The 21,769-nt window shown below is 42.3% G+C and overlaps 1 protein-coding gene across 1 annotated transcript in view; it reads left to right on the forward strand.

Annotated features, from left to right (window-relative positions):
• DCTN5 (dynactin subunit 5) overlaps nt 1-19,871 on the forward strand; it is a 34,555-nt gene extending 14,684 nt beyond the window's left edge. Inside the window, exons 3-6 of the mRNA XM_089682427.1 lie at nt 3,807-3,925; nt 13,030-13,141; nt 13,232-13,334; nt 19,470-19,871. Of these exons, the coding sequence (XP_089538553.1) occupies nt 3,807-3,925; nt 13,030-13,141; nt 13,232-13,334; nt 19,470-19,567 (432 nt within the window). The 3' untranslated portion in view covers nt 19,568-19,871. The remainder of the gene's footprint in view (nt 1-3,806; nt 3,926-13,029; nt 13,142-13,231; nt 13,335-19,469) is intronic.
• The last annotated feature ends 1,898 nt before the right edge of the window (nt 19,872-21,769 follow it).

Consider the following 21,769-nt stretch of genomic DNA (forward strand, 5'->3'; position numbering starts at 1 on the left):
GAGTGTGGGAGGAAACCGGAGTACCCGGAGGAAACCCACACAGGCAAAGGGAGAACATGCAAACTCCAGGCAGGTGGTGCTGTTGTTGGGATTTGAACCAACGACCTTAGTACTGCCAGGCGGAAGTGCTAACCATTTAGCTGCCCATTACAGTGAGCCCTGTCACCTAGGACAGGAAGTATGTTACTGGCAGGATCATCAGGTAAAAATAAAAGGGAAATTAGCCTTAAAAAAAGAGAACTAATGCAGCCAACATATTTAAGGACTGGTAAGCTGCAATATTTTTTTTTCTTTCTTTTCTAGACACACTTTAAGCCTAGGTTCACGACACAGAGGTGCGGTCAATCTCATGTGATTCGCACAGGGACCGCACCGCATTCCTCTACAAATCACATGCGATTTGTATGCAGTGCAATTAGAGCCGTACATTTTGTATGGCTCTATTCATACCACACCCGCATCAAAAACAAAAACATTCAGGGCCCTTTTTTGGTCCGCACTAGAATCGGATGGCATGGGTATTCACACCTATGCGATCCAATTCTGCGTTTTGCGGACCGATGTCAGGGTGTTGTTAACTTAATATACACACCCGCATCGGTTTGTATGAACGGGGTGCGATTGTGATGCGGTGCGGAATTCGCACTGAAAACGCTGCGAATTCCGTACTGCATCAGTGTGAACCCGGGCTAAATGAAACTTCTTTCAGCTCACCTACTGTGTACACAAATGATGGATGTGTTTTGCAGTTCTAGTCACTGATATTGGCATGCATTCAGTGTACACAGCAGGTGTGCTTACAGGAGGCTTCTGTGGAACCTATAAAGTGCGTCAGTGCAGCTCTGCTTCGGTTCTATTTAACAGAGGGGGATCCTGACCTCATCCGCTGCTCCCAGACTGCACACATACACAGGCTTTCCTAAAGCATGACGTTGCCGATTTCTCATTTTGCAAATGCTAGTCACCCGGCTGTCATACTAACTCTACAATTTTAAGTGCTCTTTCATACTCGCGGTGGAGTGTGGTGCCCTTTGAAGAGCGATCCACGTTCAGAACGCTATTAAAGAGTGCTTGACAGGTGGTAAGGAGGCGTTCTATTACCTCATCACTGCCTGATTTAACCCTATAATGCCAAACTATCATGGCTGGCCCCATTGAACTCTACGGGCAAGTTTAACAAGTGGTGCTGCTTGTCAAACTCTGACCCCCAAGTAAAAACGAAGTGAAGTAAAGCAGCGTGGTTATGGCGTGTGAACAGCCACATCCAGCTGTTATTTTGCAGTTCAGGTGGACAGTAAAACAATGGCTCAGCTGCCAGTTTTTACCACTCCCCAACTTCCGCCTGACAGAGACCTAATATCTCAATATTGATCTGAAAAGAATATGCTGATAAGGAGTTTTGGCTGTAGTTTCATACTTGCTCTGGGTCCGTGACTTGAAAAGTATTAAAATTCTGTGGTCAGAGGAATAGCCAGGCAGCTGGTTCCAGTGAGCTTCTAACTTCCTGTAGTGAGCTGACAGTGCTGCCTCAAAATCCCCAAGAAATGTTGGCTTCTCTGCTGGACCATAGGACACAACCCACCTTTCTCATCTCCATAGTTTGAATAGCTCAGCAGAGGCAGGGCTAGCCGCTCAGCAGAGGCAGGGCTAGCCGCTCAGCAGAGGCAGGGCTAGCCGCTCAGCAGAGGCAGGGCTAGCCGCTCAGCAGAGGCAGGGCTAGCCGCGCAGCAGAGGCAGGTCTAGACGCTCAGCAGAGGCAGGGCTAGCCGCGCAGCAGAGGCAGGGCTAGCCGCGCAGCAGAGGCAGGGCTAGCCGCGCAGCAGAGGCAGGGCTAGCCGCGCAGCAGAGGCAGGGCTAGCCGCGCAGCAGAGGCAGGGCTAGCCGCGCAGCAGAGGCAGGGCTAGCCGCGCAGCAGAGGCAGGGCTAGCCGCGCAGCAGAGGCAGGGCTAGCCGCTCAGCAGAGGCAGGGCTAGCCGCTCAGCAGAGGCAGGGCTAGCCGCGCAGCAGAGGCAGGGCTAGCCGCGCAGCAGAGGCAGGGCTAGCCGCGCAGCAGAGGCAGGGCTAGCCGCGCAGCAGAGGCAGGTCTAGCCGCGCAGCAGAGGCAGGTCTAGCCTCGCAGCAGAGGCAGGTCTAGCCGCGCAGCAGAGGCAGGTCTAGCCGCGCAGCAGAGGCAGGGCTAGCCGCGCAGCAGAGGCAGGGCTAGCCGCGCAGCAGAGGCAGGGCTAGCCGCGCAGCAGAGGCAGGGCTAGCCGCTCAGCAGAGGCAGGGCTAGCCGCTCAGCAGAGGCAGGGCTAGCCGCGCAGCAGAGGCAGGGCTAGCCGCGCAGCAGAGGCAGGGCTAGCCGCGCAGCAGAGGCAGGTCTAGCCGCGCAGCAGAGGCAGGTCTAGCCGCGCAGCAGAGGCAGGTCTAGCCGCGCAGCAGAGGCAGGTCTAGCCGCGCAGCAGAGGCAGGTCTAGCCGCGCAGCAGAGGCAGGGCTAGCCGCGCATTAGAGGCAGGGCTAGCAGCGGCAGGGCTAGCAGCGCAGCAGCGGCAGGGCTAGCAGCGCAGCAGCGGCAGGGCTAGCAGCGCAGCAGAGGCAGGGCTAGCAGCGCAGCAAAGGCAGTGTTGTCCACTTAATACTGGAAGTTAGGAGCCCAATGGATTTCTGACAGGATCAACAGGTTTTAAAGACACGTGGAAATGTTCTTGTATTGCAGAGATAATTCTGAAGCTTTTTATGACAGAAGGAACTGTGTGTGTTCCTTCTGTGATAAATACTCCCCCTGCCTCTCTGTGTTTCTACTTTCTGAGTGTACACTAAGCCGCGCATGTGCAGCTCCATGTACAGTCACAGCATGTGTTGTGTTGAGATGAAGTAACTCACGCACGGCAGTTACGTCATCCAAGCCCAGCTAATCAAGGTGGCTGAAGACGTGGAACCCAATAGAAGGTCTGGTGAAGATGAAAGCATCGACGATGGAGGGCAGTGTGGCCATCACAGCACTGGAGAGTATTGCTTTGCTAGGTAAGTGTGCCATGATATGCAGTTGTGCCGTGCATACTTGTACAATATGTCAGAAAGTGCCAAAATGTTGTCTTTCTTTCTAGTACTTTACTTCCGCTTTAAAGTGATTGTAATGTTTTGATTGCTTTGTTCTTTGCAAAAAAGAAAACCTTTAAAAAAATGTAATAAAAAATAACTGATTAAAATAAAGGGTTTGCAAAGCCTTTTTTTTTTTTTCTAAACCTCTTCCCATAGGGTGGGCTTTAATGCCAATCTGCCGCATATATGCATCTATATGTAAACAGTCTACTATGTGGAGAGAGTGCTTCCAGCACAGCAACTAAATTGTCACAGAAAGCTCCCGATGCATACTTGCAATCGCAGTTTTCGATCATGTGACTGCTGCGACATCCAGTCACATGATCAGATTGTCTGCCTCCCAAAATTTTCATCCATTTATGAGACCATGAGGCGGCGTTGGGAAAGGGTTAATAATTAACAGGTTATACTTACCTGCTCTGTGAAATGGTTTTGCATAGAGTGACCCTGAGCCGCCTTCTTCTGGGGTCCCTCAGCAGCGCTCTTGGCTCTTCCTCTTTTCCATGTTCCCCTGTAGCAAGCGGCTTGAACCTGAGCAGGGCTGTGTGCATCTATAGAAATATATAGCCCAGCATTGAATGCATTAAGTTAATAAAAAAAACTTTTTGGTCTTTACAACCACTTTAAGAATCAATTCTCTTGTTGAAAAAAAGCTGCATGTCATGTACCTTCATGTTCATAAATATAATTCATTGCATTTTGCTTTTCATTTTCCTCTTGCAGACAATAGTTATGAATGATTGTATTATCCGGGGGGACCTGGCCAATGTTCGAGTCGGCCGACACTGTGTCATCAAAAGTCGAAGTGTGATTAGACCACCATTCAAAAAATTCAGCAAAGGGTGAGTCCCAGCATTTGATTTGTTGGATACTCTCCACAGAACCGCCGCAAATTTTACAAGTTTTATAAACCGTTTAGTCCATTCATGTTCAGTATACAGTTGTGCTCAAAAGTTTGCATACCCCGGCAGAAATTGTGGAATTTTGGTATTGATATTGAAAATATGACTGATCATGCCAAAAAATGCTCTTTTATTGAAGGATGATGATCATATGAAGCCATTTATTATCAAATAGTTGTTTGGCTCCTTTTTAAGTCATAATGATAACAGAAATCACCCAAATGGCCCGGATCAAAAGTTTCCCTCCCCTGGAATGTTTGGCCTTGGTACAGACACACAAGGGGACACACACGGGTTAAAATGCCAATTAGAGGTTAATGTCCCACAGCTGTGGCTTTTTAAATTGCAATTAGTGTCAGTGTATAAATAGTCAATGAGTTTGTTAGCTCTTACGTGGAAGCACTGACTAGGCTAGATACTGAGCCATGGGGATCAGAAAAGAACTGTCAAAAGTCCTGCATAACAAGGTAATTAAAATTTATAAAGATGGAAAAATGACATAAAAAGATGTCCAAAGCCTTGAATATACCAATCAGTACTGTTAAACCACCTATTAAGAAGTGGAAAGTTCGGGGATCTCTTGATACCAAGCCAAGGTCCGGTAGACCAAGAAAGATTGCAGCCTTTAACTGCCAGAAGAATTGTTTGGGATTCAAAGAAAAACCCACAGGCAACCTCAAAAGAAATACAGGCTGCTCTGGAAAAAGATGGTGTGATTGTTTTTAAGGAGTACAATATGGTGATACTTGAACAAAAATGAGCTGTTTGATCGAGGTGCCAGAAAGAAGCTTTTACTGCACCAATGTCACAAAAAAGCCCGGCTACAATATGCCTGACAACACCTTGACATGCCTAACCGGGCCTTCTTGTGTCATTGATGCAGCAAAGGCTTCTTTCTGGCACCTTGACCATGCAGCTCATTTTTGTTCAAGTGTCATCATATTGTACTCCTGTAAAACAACCACCCAACAACTCCACAAACCTGCTGTTAGTTTTTAGATGACAATTTCTTCAGGCAGTGGTACAGGAAAAAGTCGGCATCTTTCAAGAAGACCATCATATTTCTGCAGGACAATGATCCATCGCATTCATCGAAGTACTCCACAGCGTGGCTAGCCAGTAAAGGCCTTAAAGATAAAAGAATAATGACATGGCCCCTTTCCTCACCTGACCTAAACCCGATTGAGAACTTGTGGGAGAACTTAAACGGGAGATTTACGAGGAAGGAAAACAGTTCACCTCTCTGAACAGCAGGGTGGATTTGATTTAAATCAAACTGATTTAAATCACTAGTCAGTAAGGCTTGATTTAAATCCTAGTTTTCTACATAAAGACTAATTCTTGCTGGTATAACTTTAATATGCAAGTAGATGAAGATTTTTAGAATAACAACTTTTCATATTAGTTTTTTTATCCCCAGTTTAATAGGTTAATCATTCATATTTGGACAACTTTTCTGTTGTACTTAGGAAGGAGAAAAATAATCATTACCTTAATAATAACAATTTAAATAGATTTATTCAACTGAAACAATAACATTCCAGCATATGTGATTTGCTTAAACATCCATGTTTGTTAACTAATTTGGCTAAACAAAATATATATATTTTAAGAAACTTAGACTGTCAGCCCCTTCCTCCTCACACTTAGTTTCACTTTCTTCTTGTGCAGATCTATTCCACTCCAAACAATCAGAAAAATATTGTTTCTATTCTATTCACTGAACTTCTTGAAACTTAGCACTGAAGGGGTTGATTCTGTATTCATAGGTTTGTAGAAGTTAGGATGAAGGTCTTTTTCTTAACTCTGTTCATGTTATAACATTTTTGCTGTGAAGAAGAGGCATGTGATCTCCGCTGAGTCAAATTCAGTTTTGAGAACTGCAAAAGTAAACCAATCATCTGTGATAATATCTTGTAGGCAGAGAAACTGCCCAATAATCTTACAGAAACCTCTGGAAGAGCATGACATTGTGAATGGATTCATGGAATTTATTTACCAAAAAAATTAAACATATACAGCCTTATTCTACATAATTAAAAAACTAATCTTTATTTCATGATGGAATAACCTTTGGATGGTAATATATTTTCCTCAAAAAGCATTTTATTCCAAAAAATCCAATTTTATTCCAAAAAATCCGATTTTATTCCAAAAAATCCAATTTTATTCAAAAAAATCCGATTTAAATAAAAAAAAATCGATTTTTTTTATTTATTTTTTTTTAAATCATTGATTTTTATCCACCCTGCTGAACAGTGTCTGAGAGGCTGTGGTTGCTGCTGCACAAAAGGTTGATTGTCAACAAATCAAGAAACTGACACTCCATGAATGAAAGCCTTATGACTGTTATTAAAAAGAAGGGTGACTATAATGGTCACTGTTGTTTTTTTGTTTTTTTTTATTAAATATCAGAAATGCTTATTTGTAAATTTTGAGTTGTTTATTATTTTCACTTTAACGGATGAAAATAAACAATTAAGATGGAAAAATTTTCATTTTTTTATTTAGTTGCATAATAATTGTGCACACATAGATATTATCCAAAGAAAGCCAAAACTAGAGATGAGCGAATTATTCAAAAATTCGATTCGGCTGATTCGCCGAATTTGAGGAAGAAATTCGATTCGATGCGAATTAATTCGCTACGAATTTAACTTATTAAAAGGGTTTCTAGGCTTCAGAGAGCCTTTAAATTAGTGCAGAACACTGTACCTTTAATTTAAATGCCCTTGGAGATGAGGAAGGACAAGGAGAAGGAGAAGGATGAGAAGAAGGAGAAGGATGAGAAGAAGGAGAAGGATGAGAAGAAGGAGAAGGATGAGAAGAAGGAGAAGGAGAAGGATGAGAAGAAGGAGAAGGATGAGAAGGAGAAGGAGAAGGATGAGAAGAAGGAGAAGGATGAGAAGAAGGAGAAGGATGATAAGAAGGAGAAGGAGAAGGATGAGAAGAAGGAGAAGGATGAGAAGAAGGAGAAGGATGAGAAGAAGGATGAGAAGAAGGATGAGAAGAAGGAGAAGGATGAGAAGAAGGAGAAGGATGAGAAGAAGGATGAGAAGAAGGAGAAGGATGAGAAGAAGGAGAAGGATGAGAAGAAGGAGAAGGATGAGAAGAAGGAGAAGGATGAGAAGAAGGAGAAGGATGAGAAGGAGAAGGATGAGAAGGAGAAGGATGAGAAGGAGAAGGAGAAGGATGAGAAGAAGGAGAAGGATGAGAAGAAGGAGAAGGATGAGAAGAAGGAGAAGGATGAGAAGAAGGAGAAGGATGAGAAGGAGAAGGAGAAGGATGAGAAGATGGAGAAGGATGAGAAGAAGGAGAAGGAGAAGGATGAGAAAAAGGAGTTTCAACCGCTGTATGGAGTGAATGTCACAGAACTGTCAGAAATAGGCTATTTCTGACAGTTCTGTGACATTCCCTCCATACAGCGGTTGAAACATTGTATCTATTTGTTTCCATTTATGGAGGAAACAAATAGATACAATGTTTATTTGTTTCCATAAATGGAAACAAATAGATACAATGTTTCAACCGCTGTATGGAGGGAATGTCACAGAACTGTCAGAAATAGCGGAGCTCTGCAGATACACTTAGCGGAGCTCTGCAGATACACTTTTTGCCGGCTTGGAATTCTTCTTATTTTCATCCTACTTCTTCTTCATCCTCATCCTCATCCTCTTCTTCTTCTTCTGAGGATGAGGATGAAGAAGAAGAAGAAGTAGGATGAAAATAAGAAGAATTCCAAGCCGGCAAAAAGTGTATCTGCAGAGCTCCTCTAAGTGTATCTGCAGAATAGAGGAGCTCTGCAGATACACTTTTTGTCGGCTTGGAATTCTTCTTATTTTCATCCTACTTCTTCTTCTTCTTCATCCTCATCCTCAGAAGAAGAAGAGGATGAGGATGAAGAGGAAGAAGAAGAAGAAGTAGGATGAAAATAAGAAGAATTCCAAGCCGGCAAAAAGTGTATCTGCAGAGCTCCTCTATTCTGCAGATACACTTAGCGGAGCTCTGCAGATACACTTTTTGCCGGCTTGGAATTCTTCTTATTTTCATCCTACTTCTTCTTCTTCTTCATCCTCATCCTCAGAAGAAGAAGAAGAGGATGAGGATGAAGAGGAAGAAGAAGAAGAAGTAGGATGAAAATAAGAAGAATTCCAAGCCGGCAAAAAGTGTATCTGCAGAGCTCCTCTAAGTGTATCTGCAGAATAGAGGAGCTCTGCAGATACACTTTTTGCCGGCTTGGAATTCTTCTTATTTTCATCCTACTTCTTCTTCTTCTTCTTCTTCTTCATCCTCATCCTCTTCTTCTTCTTCTGAGGATGAGGATGAAGAAGAAGAAGAAGAAGAAGTAGGATGAAAATAAGAATAATTCCAAACCGGCAAAAAGTGTATCTGCAGAGTTCCTCTATTTCTGACAGTTCTCTGACTTTCACATTTACAGCGGTTGAAACATTGTATCTGTTTCCGAATAAAAACATCTGTATCCTAAATGGAAACAAATAGATACAATGTTTCAACCGCTGTACATGTGAAGGAACTGTCAGAGAACTGTCAGAAATAGCGGAGCTCTCTGCAGGGACACTTTTGCCGGCTGATCGGGAAAAATCCGATTCGCGCACCCGAAGTAGGCTAATGTTCGGATTCGACGCGAATCGAATTTTTCCTGAAATTCGAATCGAATTCCACTTCGCCTGGTTCGATTCGCTCATCTCTAGCCAAAACCTCCCTTCTACTTTCTTAAATATTGAGGTTTGAGTTTTATCATTTATATTGTAAAGCACTGAGTAAACTATTGATGCAATATAAATCCTGTATAATAATAATAATATAATTAATATTTTGGATTGCCTGAGAGCACTGTAGTTGTTCAATAATGAAATTAATTAAAAATACAACTTGCCTAATAATTGTGCACACAGTGTATTTTTCCATCCTGGTATTTTTTATTTATTTATTTTTTCATCAGGACAAGTGGAATGGGACCCGATTTAGTCCCTTGGACAAGTGATTTTTTTAAACCTTTCCACACCCCTGCGCTTTCCATAGTTTTTAGAAATCGTGCTCCATATTTTTATAAAATCTGCCTAAAAGTATCCCAAAAATGTTTTTCCTTTGCACAAAAAAGTCTTCTTTCATTATAAAAACAAGGTCTTTTATTATACAGAAATTGGGCTTTAGTATATGTTAATGATTTGTGTTGCCAGACACTCCGGTACCCGTGCTGTCCTAGTCACGTTCCATGCTGATATTATTAGTGTCCTAAATTACTATAATTGGAGATATTGATGTCCGCTATTCAGCGTGTTCCATTTATGTACTAACAATGAGTGTGGTGCAGAGCTCAGGTTCCTCCATATCATTCAGAGACCTGGCACGTTTTGGCTGTAATTAACACAAACATATAAAACCATTGAAGGCACAAATTCATTTGTCTGTATAAAATAATGGGCGCTTTTGTGAAAGAGAAATAATTATACAGGTGGACTAAACGTGGCCTGGAGGGTAGGTGACCAAGTCCCATCTAGAAGCCCATCCTTTGTCATCCTGTAAGTGATATGAAGGTCCACAGTGATTTTTGCAGTACCAATCATTTCTATAAAGACTGAACCAGAGAAACTCAGCATTTATGAGACACAGTTTCATAGGCATTGAAGTGATAAAAACTATTAGATACACATTAGCAGGGGCGGACTGGCAACTTATGGGGCCCACGGGCAATAGGGTATCATGGGGCCCCTGTGTCCTTGCCCACATTTGAACCACACCCAAAAAAGCCTATGAAAGGTACCAGGGACATCTCATGGGGCCCCCTACTGACCCCGGGCCCTCGGACAGTGCCCAAGTTCCCCAGTGGTCAGTCCACCCCTGCACATTAGTTTTGATTTGAAATTTGTATGGTTTTGAGCCAAGTTTATTTATTTTAGTTTTTAAAGAAGAACTTCAGTTTAGTCATAGGTTTGTAGTTTGTATCCTGGCCCTTTGCAGATAGCAAGGTTTAAATGCCCATTTCGTCTAGGGGAGGTTTCAAGTGGAGGAATACTCGCCTTATTCCTCACTCCTCCAACAGCGGGCGCTTTACTCAACTCCCAAAATGTGGGTAGGTCCCCTATGTCCTCTCATACCGCTCCTTCATTGACATTGGGGACAGCAGGAGACCGCATGACAGGCAAAGAGGAGCGGCTTCACAAGACAGGTCTTACAGCTGGGAGGAAGGCTACGGGAACGAGGTCAATATGAACTGCTTTACAGCCCCATGTTGGGAGGGGGGCACACAGACTACCTGTATTTTATGTGACTAGAGTTCAGCTTTAAATTTGTTTTGTAAAGATATAAATAATACATGTTGACAGGTTCCCTGAGACTGCTCTGCTTTCAGGCTATGCTTGCTTGACTGAGACTTCAGAACCAGGCATTTAATAAGGGAGGAGTCATCTGTTCTGATGACTTATGGATTTTGTAGACAAGGAGATTTTATCAGCACAGCTGAGAGTGACATAATGATACACATGTGAAATGGCGACTAGAGCTCCACCTGCTGTCTGGACAAAATGCTACATAATATTAACCACTTCAATAACGGGCACTTATACCCCCTTCCTGCTCAGGCCAATTTTCAGCTTTCAGTGCTGTCGCACTTTGAATGGCAATTGCGCAGTCATGCAACACTGTACCCATATGACATTTTTATTTTATTTTTTTTCACACAAATAGAGCTTTCTTTTGTTGGTATTTAATCACCACTGAGTTTTTTATTCTTTGCTAAATTAAACAAAAAACACCTGAAACGTTTGAAAAAAAACGCACTTTTCTTCGTTTCTGTTTTAAAATTTTGGAAATAAATACAATTTCTTCATAAATTTAGGTCAAAATGTATTCTGCTACATTTCTTTGGTGCAAATAATAATAATAATTGAATATGTATTTTTGTTTTCAAATGTTTCTATTTTTTTTTTTTTCATTAAATTTTTTTTTTCTACTATTTTATTTTGCAGCACACTGTGACCAAAGCAATACAATGTTACCATAGTAACATTGAACTACTCTGGGCAAGTGATCGGGATTTTTTTTTTTTTAAACAGATTATGATTGCTAATACCGATGTATTTGATATTTGCAATCATTGTTACTGAATTATACTGATTCATTCAGTCTTTTGTTGTGATTAGCTGTGATTGGGCAAAGCTGATCACATGATAGAGATGGGCTGTGATTGGCCCTGTCTGTATCATGTGACTGTCTTGACCAGTCACAGCTAACAACATCATTGTATACAATGGATGGCATGACAAGAAGCCATCCATTGTATACAATTGACATGTGATCTGCTGTGATTGGTTACAGCAGTCACATGACACTGGCAACGGGCCAGTGTAGCGATATGTCATCGGCTGTGTCCCGTGGACACAGCCGGTGACAGATCGCGCCGCTGCGTGGCTCGTTTTGACAGGACATCATATGACGCCCAGTCACAATGACGAGTGTCCCGCCCGGCCGTCAATCTGCTATAGGCCGGGTGGGAAGGTGTTAACATGATGTAATCAAAGAGTATGTAATCCCAACATCTATGTGCCTGCTGTACCATGTACTTGTAGGAAAAAGTATCCTGTTCTCTGTAAACAGCTCGTTTGGCTGTACTTCTCCCGTGGGTCGCACGAGTGCAGTTCATTCTGCACTCCTGTGACCCATTTTCATCCGACCGCTGGCTAAAGTCTGCTGTCGGCTGACGTCATTCAGCCGGTCCAGGCTGGGGAAAGATCTTGACTATATAATCGGGATCCACCCAGGAGCCTGGCCTGGACTGGCATATGACTTAGCCGATCAGCAATCCGCTGAGAGCCTGACCCAGCTGCTCCCTCCCACTCCATAGCCCAGCGCTTCAGTGAGTGCTGGGGGGTGGCTGGCAGAGCAGACAGTGGTGACTGGACTGACAGTCGCTGCTCTCGGAGTGGCAGAGAGACCTGAGCAATCAGCTGCGTTTGATCACTCAGTTCTCACCCTTACAGCCGGCAGGGGAAAGATGCAGCATCAGATCGATGTTACATCCACCTAGGTAAGTATGATTTTGGAGAAAAAAAAAAAAAACTCCATGCATCTTTTTTTTAACCTCCCTAACGGTATGATTATGTCCATATTTCTGTGCTGAAAGCGGCACATTTTTTTGCATGGAAATATGTGTTTTTCTTTTTTTATTGTAGGCCTGTAATTTTTAGGAATAACTCACTGAAATCTGTCCGAACAAGAGTCTAGTAATAAAACTTGAAACACGAAATCATAAATTATAATTTAATAAATAATCATAAAAAATAATATAATAAATTTAATCCAATAATATAATCAAACCAAAAACACTGAAATTTGAAATATAGCGCCAAGTTCGCACATCACCGAGCAAAGTCGAAGAATCGTTTTCAGTGTCTAATGACGAATTTCCCCCACGAATCATTATCACTCAATTCTGCAAGTGGTTCTAATTTACTATCGCTGTTCTCTAGCCGGTCTAAAACCGCTTTTGACCTAAAGGGACGCTTTTTGGACGCCATGGACTTTTCTAAGTATGCAGGCAGGGCACAGGACAAAGCACTCGGGACAAAATGTATGTGAAATGGTTTAAAACAGTAATGTTATACCATGTCGTCATATTTGTTTATTAGAAAATGACAGTTTCTAAAATTTTTAAATTTGCCGCCGGTTTCCGGCCCCCATACGCTCCGATGCTCGCAGGGTCCGGAACACAGAAGCTGGATGCTGGCATCGGCCGGAGGGGATGGCCGGGGACGCATCGCGGGAGCGACGGACAAGGTAAGCGCTGCAAGGAATTCGAGAGCAACGCCGCATGGTAAGCCCGAGTGTAGCTCGGGGGTTACCGCTTTTGGTACTGACATTTTACCCCAAGCTACACTCGGGAATACCGCCAGGGAGGTAAAAAAAAAAAAGCTGTTCCACATTTTTTCTAAAACAAATTTTGTGTGTCCATTTTGTATTTATAGCAGGTTTCCTATAATAGTTTTTATTTTGCCACCTCAGTGACTGCCTTTTGCTTATGACAGAGTGGCGTTTTTCCCGTTACACATTGGGGACCATGTCTTCATAGAAGAGGACTGTGTGGTGAATGCAGCCCAGATCGGATCCTATGTACACATAGGCAAGAACTGTGTCATTGTAAGTGTCACATGTTGGAGATGGAGCCCATTCTTTTGCGTTTTCTTTCCTTCCTTTATAGCAGGTTTGTAATTGTCTGCTTTGTTTCAGGGCCGAAGATGCGTCTTAAAGGATTGCTGCAAGATTTTGGATAACACCGTTTTGCCCCCCGAAACCGTGGTGCCCCCATTTACAGTGTTTTCTGGCTGCCCTGGTGAGTCCAGTTGGCGAAGTTGTAGATAGAGTATAGCTTGCCATAGACAGACGAGTGCAGTGTGGCATAATTCATCTGTTCTGTGGCTTAAAGTGGAACTTTGTAGGTACAGCTATATAAATATATAATGTGTTGCGCTCCCAGTGACAATATCTTTGATGTATATATCTAATTAACCTTGCTATACAAATAATTTTCAGGTATTAAAAAATATGCAAAATCAAACTATGTGAGTGATTTGAAAAAATATAAACCACTATAATATATATAAATCAGATAATAATAACCGCAAAACCAATAAATAGTGCATAGTGAACTAAAATATATAACAGAAAAAAATACACATCATGAATAGTGAATTACTCAAAAAATTATATATATACTGCCAAATAATTGTGATATAAATGTCCTTTAAATGCAGTGACTTTGTGCTTGAATAAATCTTGATTTGGTGACTTTTTGTGAATTTGTGACTTTCTTTGAATCCTCAATTGGTAAAGATGTATGCTCACCTCCTTGTTAGCCTGCAATTAGGCTATACACACTTGTGGTTCACCTCCTATGGAACCTGCTTAGATGGAATTCCTCTTTTGTGAATGGTAAGAACGTGGATATGCGTTATCCTCAGATTGCCCATGTGCGTTTTTCCATATGTGGGAACAAATTGCCAGACATGGTGTTTTATCCTTATAAAAAGGTTTCTCCTTTATTGCTTGCCAACAGGTACACTCACATATGTGATATGCGGTCTAGGATGAATTGCTCAGCTCTAATGATCCGCCAGCCGTTCTGCCATGCACCCGCCGTCTGTCCGATACTCCAGCTCTCTCCGAGTGACACCGCAGCCCCACCCCTACGCGTTACGCCACTGGTCACGTGGCTTCATCAGGGGGTTGTGATAGCTATCACAACCCCCTGATGAAGCCACGTGACCAGTGGCGTAACGCGTAGGGGTGGGGCTGCGGTGTCACTCGGAGAGAGCTGGAGTATCGGACAGACGGCGGGTGCATGGCAGAACGGCTGGCGGATCATTAGAGCTGAGCAATTCATCCTAGACCGCATATCACATATGTGAGTGTACCTGTTGGCAAGCAATAAAGGAGAAACCTTTTTATAAGGATAAAACACCATGTCTGGCAATTTGTTCCCACATATGGAAAAACGCACATGGGCAATCTGAGGATAACGCATATCCACGTTCTTACCATTCACAAAAGAGGAATTCCATCTAAGCAGGTTCCATAGGAGGTGAACCACAAGTGTGTATAGCCTAATTGCAGGCTAACAAGGAGGTGAGCATACATCTTTACCAATTGAGGATTCAAAGAAAGTCACAAATTCACAAAAAGTCACCAAATCAAGATTTATTCAAGCACAAAGTCACTGCATTTAAAGGACATTTATATCACAATTATTTGGCAGTATATATATAATTTTTTGAGTAATTCACTATTCATGATGTGTATTTTTTTCTGTTATATATTTTAGTTCACTATGCACTATTTATTGGTTTTGCGGTTATTATTATCTGATTTATATATATTATAGTGGTTTATATTTTTTCAAATCACTCACATAGTTTGATTTTGCATATTTTTTAATACCTGAAAATTATTTGTATAGCAAGGTTAATTAGATATATACATCAAAGATATTGTCACTGGGAGCGCAACACATTATATATTTATGATTTTTTGGACACCCAGGTAGTGTTGTGTTGAGTGTTGGCGATCCTATATACAGTTGTGACCAAAATTATTCAACCCCCACTGAAATTGAGTGTTTTGGCCAGTTTGACATTGCTTTTGATCATTCAGTCATCTTGCTTACATTTACATTAAAGAGGCACTTGTAGGTCAGACAAATATAACATAACAGTTATAATGAAATAACCACAAATGTCTTTTCTGTGCTCACAGCATTATCAGTTTTATTCAACCCCCAAGTGACATTCAATCTTAGTACTTAGTACAGCATCCTTTTACAGTTATAACAGCTTTTAAACGTGAAGCATAGCTTGACACAAGTGTCTTGCAGCGATCTACGGGTATCTTCGCCCATTCTTCATGGGCAAAGGCCTCCAGTTCAGTCACATTCTTAGGCTTGCGCACTGCAACTGCTTTCTTTAAGTCCCACCAGAGGTTCTCAATCGGATTTAAGTCTGGTGACTGCGATGGCCACTCCAAAATGTTCCAGCCTTTCCTCTGCAACCATGCTCTAGTGGACTTGGAGGTATGCTTGGGATCATTGTCCTGTTGAAAGGTCCAACGTCTCCCAAGCCTCAGGTGTGTGACGGACTGCATCACGTTTCCATCCAATATCTCCTGGTACTGAAGAGAATTCATGGTACCTTGCACACGCTGAAGCTTCCCTGTACCTGCAGAAGCAAAACAGCCCCAAAGCATGATTGACCCTCCACCATGCTTCACAGTAGGCAAGGTGTTCTTTTCATCATAGGCCTTGTTCTTCCTCCTCCAAACATAGCGTTGATCCATGGGCCCAAACAGTTCTAATTTTGTTTCATCAGTCCACAGAACACTATCCCACAACTTTTGTGGTTTGTCCACATGGCTTTTGGCATACTGCAGTCGACTCTTCTTATTCTTTGGAGACAGCAAGGGGGTACGCCTGGGAGTTCTGGCACGGAGGCCTTCATTACGCAGTGTGCGTCTTATTGTCTGGGCTGAAACTTCTGTACCCACATCTGACAAATCTTTTCTCAGTTCCTCAGCAGTCACACGGGGACTTCTCTCCACTCTACGCTTCAGGTAGCGCACAGCAGTCGAAGTCAGCATCTTCTTTCTGCCACGACCAGGTAGCGTTTCAACAGTGCCCTTTGCCTTGAATTTGCGAATGATGCTTCCTAAGGTGTCTCTTGGTATGTTTAACATCTTTGCAATCTTCTTATAGCCATTGCCCTTCCTGTGAAGAGAAATCACCTCTTCTCTTGTCTTCCTGGACCATTCTCTTGCCTTCACCATGTTTGTAACCACACCAGTAAATGTCTAGAAGGAGCTGAGTATCACAGTCATTTTAAAGCTGCCTAATTGGTGCTTATTATGCTTGATTGCTGCTCGGTGACATCCACAGGTGTTTTCAATACCTGATGGAAAGCACCTGTATGAACCTCTGTTCTTCAGAGTGGTAGTCTTTAAGGGGTTGAATAATTGTGGCAATGAAGAAACCACATAAGAACCATTTACTACTGTATTACATAAACAATTGATGTCATTTTAGTTGCATTTGGGTAGTTACAACGTCCTTGTAGGATTTGATTCTGAATACAATTCCAAATGTACACTATAGTCCCTAAACCCCTTTACAGCATTGGGGGTTGAATAATTTTGGTCACAACTGTATATTTTGGACGGTCAGTGTCCATTCCCTTGGTTTTGAAAGGTTAATAGCTGGTGGATACAGACTGTCTCGCAAGTTGTACAGACATTTACAGCTATATAAAACTTTACAAAACAAGTGCCTATACTGTTTAAAATCCAGTAATACACTCACCCTGCTGTGCACATGCTCAGTTGCTCTTTATTTTTAGGCACTGTGCTGAAAATGTAGAGGCCAGTCTGCTGACAGCCTAATGATGTACTGCTGCTCAGGGGCTCTGGGCTTCAGCAAAATGGCAGCCTCCAGCAAGAACAAACAGGAACAGTGCTGGAGGAAATTTACAGTACATACTCATTTTGGTAGCATTTTTAATGTGGAATGTGTGTTCCTTGTTAAAGAACATTATTCTTTATTAAGTTGTGTAAAGTTCCACTTGAAGCCGGCCATACATGGATCGAAATTCAGCCGGTTCAGCAGGAACCAGCCAAATTTCAATCCATGTATGCACACCCTAGTTTTACAGAAGTTGATCTATAGATCCACTTTGGCGGGTTTTTCCCAAATGATAAATGCCCTTGCCTATAGCCTGCAACCCTGATCATTGTGTTCTCCCAATAGCCCAGCAGGAGTGATTCCTCCATCAACCTCGAATGTGTGGGTGGAGGAATCGGAACATTTTTGTTTTTTTACTCAACCCGCAACCCTCACATACTCCCCCTCCCACCCACAACAGCTCATAGGGGGAGGTTTCAGCAACAGAGGCTGTGCTGTCAGTCCAGAATGCAGCAGACGGGACTAGGTGGAGCCAGGTGTTGATTAACCGCTTCAGTACCAGACACTTTCACCCCCTTCCTGCCCTGGCCAATTTTCAGCTCTGTCTCAATTTGAATAACAAATGTGCGGTCATGCAACACTGTAACAGAATTAAATTTTTATCATTTTTTTTCACACAAATAGAGCTTTCTTTTGGTGGTATTTAATCAGAACTGGGTTTTTTTATTTTTTGCTAAATTAATGAAAAAAGACTGAAAATTTTTGAAAAAAAAAGTTTTTCTTTGTTTCTGTTATAATATTTTGCAAATAAATAATTGTTCTTCATACATTTAGGCCGAGATGTATTCTACTACATTTCTTTGGTGAAAATAACCCAAATCAGTGTATATTCAGTCTGTAGGAGAGTTAGAGAGAGTCCACAAACTATGAAATATTTAGTTGCAAATTGATCAGTTCAGATGTACTGACCATTTGGAAACTGACAGTGCCAGCTGTCAGTGCTCATCAATGCCACCTGCCAGTGCCCATCAGTGCCACATATCAGTGCCTACCAGTGCATATCAATGCCACATATCAATGTCCATCTGAGCTGCCTTTCAGTGTCACCTATCAGTGCCACCTATCATTGCGCATCAGTGCCCTTCAGTGCTGCCTATCAGTGCCACCTATTAGTGACGCCTATCAATGCCATATGTGAGTGCTGCCTTTCAGTGCCCATCAGTGATGCCTGTCAATTTCCATTAGTGCCACCTACCAATACCTCCTCATCAGTGCCCATCAGTGCAGCCTCATTAGTGCACATCAGTGAAGGAGAAAAATCACTTATTTACAAAATTTGATAGCAAAAACTAAGAAAAAAACTTTTTTTATTCAAAATTTTCAGTTGTTTTTGGTTTGTTTAGCAAAAAATAAAAAACTCAGAGGTGATTAAATACCACCAAAAGAAAGCTCTACCTCTCAAAAAAATGATAAAAATTTCATATGGGTACAATGTTGCATGACCGCACAATTGTCTTTCAAAGTGTGACATCGCTGAAAGCTGAAAATTGGCCTGGGCAAGAAGGGGGTATAAGTGCCCGGTAGACAAGTGGTTAAGTAGTGCTTAGCAGCGTTTAGGAGCTGCTGGAAAAACGCTCCAAAAGATTCTATAAAAACAATTTTTTTTTCTGCTCCTGGACGTTGAAGCTCGAACAATGCTAATAGCCTAAAGTAGTGTACATGAGCACATAGGAGAATACTATTTAGCTTCTAGGAGCAGAATAAAAATGCTAATAACAGCTTCTAGGAGCTTAAAAAAAATGCTAGTGTGCATGGAGGCTTAACCTGTATGTCGGTTGCACTTCATATTCTGTAGTGCTGTACAGTGTTTGTGCTTTACTGCTCCCTCTCAGAGCAAGGTTGTTGAGAAAGACTTTCTACGTTAATAATTGATCTTAGAAGTCGTTCTGCAGGAGTGCTGACCACACTCTGTGGCAGGGGCGGACTGATAACTCATGGGGCCCCCGGGCAATAGAGGATCATGGGGCCCCTGTGTCCTTGCCCAATCTCAAAAAGCCTATGAAAAAGGTACCAGGGGCATCTCATGGGGCCCCCTACTGACCCCCGGGCCCTCCGGCAGTGCCCGTGCTTCCAAATGGTCAGTCCGCCCCTGCTCCATGGTAAATCTGAGAATATTTGGGACACGTGGCATAATACAGTCAAACAATGTGGACTGTTGTGTTCTTCTTAACGCAAGTTTATTAATGTTTCCAAGTGGAGAAATGCAGTTTATTACATTTTTTTTTTTTTTTTTTTTTAAATAAAAGGAAGACTTCTGTCATCCCCAGAGGGAAATGGTCCATTTAACCTTTTTGAGCAGCTTTCCATTTCCTGCTGACATTTTTCTACAGCAGATTTGAGATGGAAAGCATGTTCCTGATTATTCACTGTGAGTCAAAAGAGACAGACAGATCTAACTGTTTCAGATAAATGGTTTGATAAATAAGTGTCTGCCATCCAATTTTCTCTTTGTGTTTATCCCTCCAGGTCTGTTCTCGGGTGAACTCCCAGAGTGTACGCAGGAATTGATGATTGACGTGACTAAGAGCTACTATCAAAAATTCTTACCTCTCACGCAGATATGAACAGGAAATCTTCCTCTTCCTCGGAGCTGTTTACGTCACTTTTTGTTTTTATATATGTATATATATTAACATTTCCTGCATTCCACTGGTCCAAAGCCCTCATGCCCCTGTAACACTATATATTTATTTATGTCCCCTGAGTCCTGTTCTCCTTGTTTGGTGCTGGTTAAGACAGTATCTGGATGACAGAATTCAGCATCCTCACTGCCACAGTCCCTATGTTTGCATTGCCTTGCTGGGCATGAAGTGCAATAGATTAGCACTTGTCATCTGAATAAATATTTGCTTTCTGTATGTAGAACTATTCAATTGTGTTTTGATTAATGGGATATTCAGCAGTTTCAGTGTTGCTTTCAGCCAAATAATGTCCTCACCCTACCATTTTGTCGCATAGAGAGTAATGTGACCATTAACCCCTTGACGCCCTGGCCTTTTTTCCGTGGGGCTGCTAATTTGCAAACCTGTCTTTGTGCTGCGCGCTCCCAGCACAAAGACCAGGGTGTCAGTAAGAGCCCCGGGTCCCGTTCTAACGATTGGGACCTGGAACAGGGGCGGACTGACCATTTGCAAACTCGGGCACTGCCCGAGGGCCCGGGGTCAGTAGGGGGCCCCATGAGATGCCCCTGGGACCTTTTTATAGGCTTTTTTGAGTTTGGGCAAGGACACAGGGGCCCCATGATCCCCTATTGCTCGGGGGCCCCAGGAGTTGTCAGTCCGCCCCTGACCTGGAACTTTCGATTTTGGGTCACATGATCACTATGATAGCCTCTGATTGGTCACTCTGAATCAGTTACTGTGAAGCTTGTTTTATCTCCCTGAATGGAAGAGAGAGATACATTGTATCTCTCTCTCTCTATCCTTTCAGAGAGAAAAAAAGTGTGTGTTAAAGAATAAACAAATAAAAATAATAAAATAAACAAAAATACCTAGGTCAGTTTGATCTAGGTCAGTGCCAGCGTAGTATTTGGGTCAAGGTCAGGGTCAAAAAAGGTTTTTTTTTTGTCAGGATTTTTTTTAATGTTTAAATTAGTGGCAGGGGAAAAAAACAGTAAAATGCGCACTATTGTTTCTGTAGAACGAGTACAAACAACAACTAACATAACAACAACTAACATACACACGTGGTATCGGAGAAATTATTTTGGGTTGTCATGTGGTGGTTGGTTATGGTAGTAGTAAGAAATATACAGCTAAATTTAAAACAAATGGGTTTTTTTTACTAATTTGGACCAGTTTTCCTTTTGATAATAAAAAAAATCTGGAGATATCCATTACCATTTCCCAGCTAATGAAAGCCCAATTTGTCCTGAAAAAAAAAACGCGGTATAATCCACCTGCTTGCACAAAGTAGTTGTGATGATATGTACAGTTTTGCTAACACGTCAAAATTGCAAAATTGTGCTTTGGCTTTAAGATTTGTTTTACCCTTAGGCATGAAGGGGTTAATATGCTGTAAGGTTTATTATTCTGGGCACTAGAACCACCAGGCCTGCCTCTGGACAGCTTGTGGTGTGGCCATCTTGTTCTGCCCTTGTGTGAATTGCAGTTTACGTGATGTGTAGGTGTGAGTGAACCTATGCAGTATAGTTTCTCTTTCCCTTTTAAACCAAATTGCTGCACTAAAACAAACAAATGTATATAGGCACCTCATTTGGTGAGTTATGTCAAAAAGAGATACTGCAGGGTTGATTTACTAAAACTAGAGAATGCAAAATCTGGTGCAGCTCTGCATAGAAACCAATGAACTTCCAGGTTTTCTGTCGAAGCTTAAGGCCCCATGTACATGGGACACTTCTGAACGATGGAAACTGCTGGAAAACGTAGGTAAAAATATGTCTGTTTAGCTGCGTTTGCATACCGCGTTTATGTGCGTTTGCGTTTAGAAGCGTTTTTTAAAGATAAGCACAGGAGAACCTCCCAAATGCCCAGAATGCACTGAAAAGTGGTAAATTATTAACTATTTCAGACTGTTTCAGAGAAATACAGAGAGTAGAAGCAGAGACAGCAGTATGTGTTGAGATTAGCTTAGGTGTGAGTTGCTCATTAACATTTCTTTTGTTTCCAAGGGTGGGAAAGGTGTCTGGTGGAGGGAGTCATTAAGGCCACCTGGCAGGGGGTCTTCATGAGGAATTTGAGGTGTGAATGGTCATTAACATATCTTTTGTTTCCAAGGGTGGGAGAGGTCTGCGGTGTGAATTGGTC

Source organism: Staurois parvus, unplaced genomic scaffold, assembly GCF_062004578.1.
Source record: "Staurois parvus isolate SC_StPar_1 unplaced genomic scaffold, SC_StPar_1.0 ptg000289l, whole genome shotgun sequence".
NCBI classification, from domain to species: Eukaryota; Metazoa; Chordata; class Amphibia; order Anura; family Ranidae; genus Staurois; species Staurois parvus.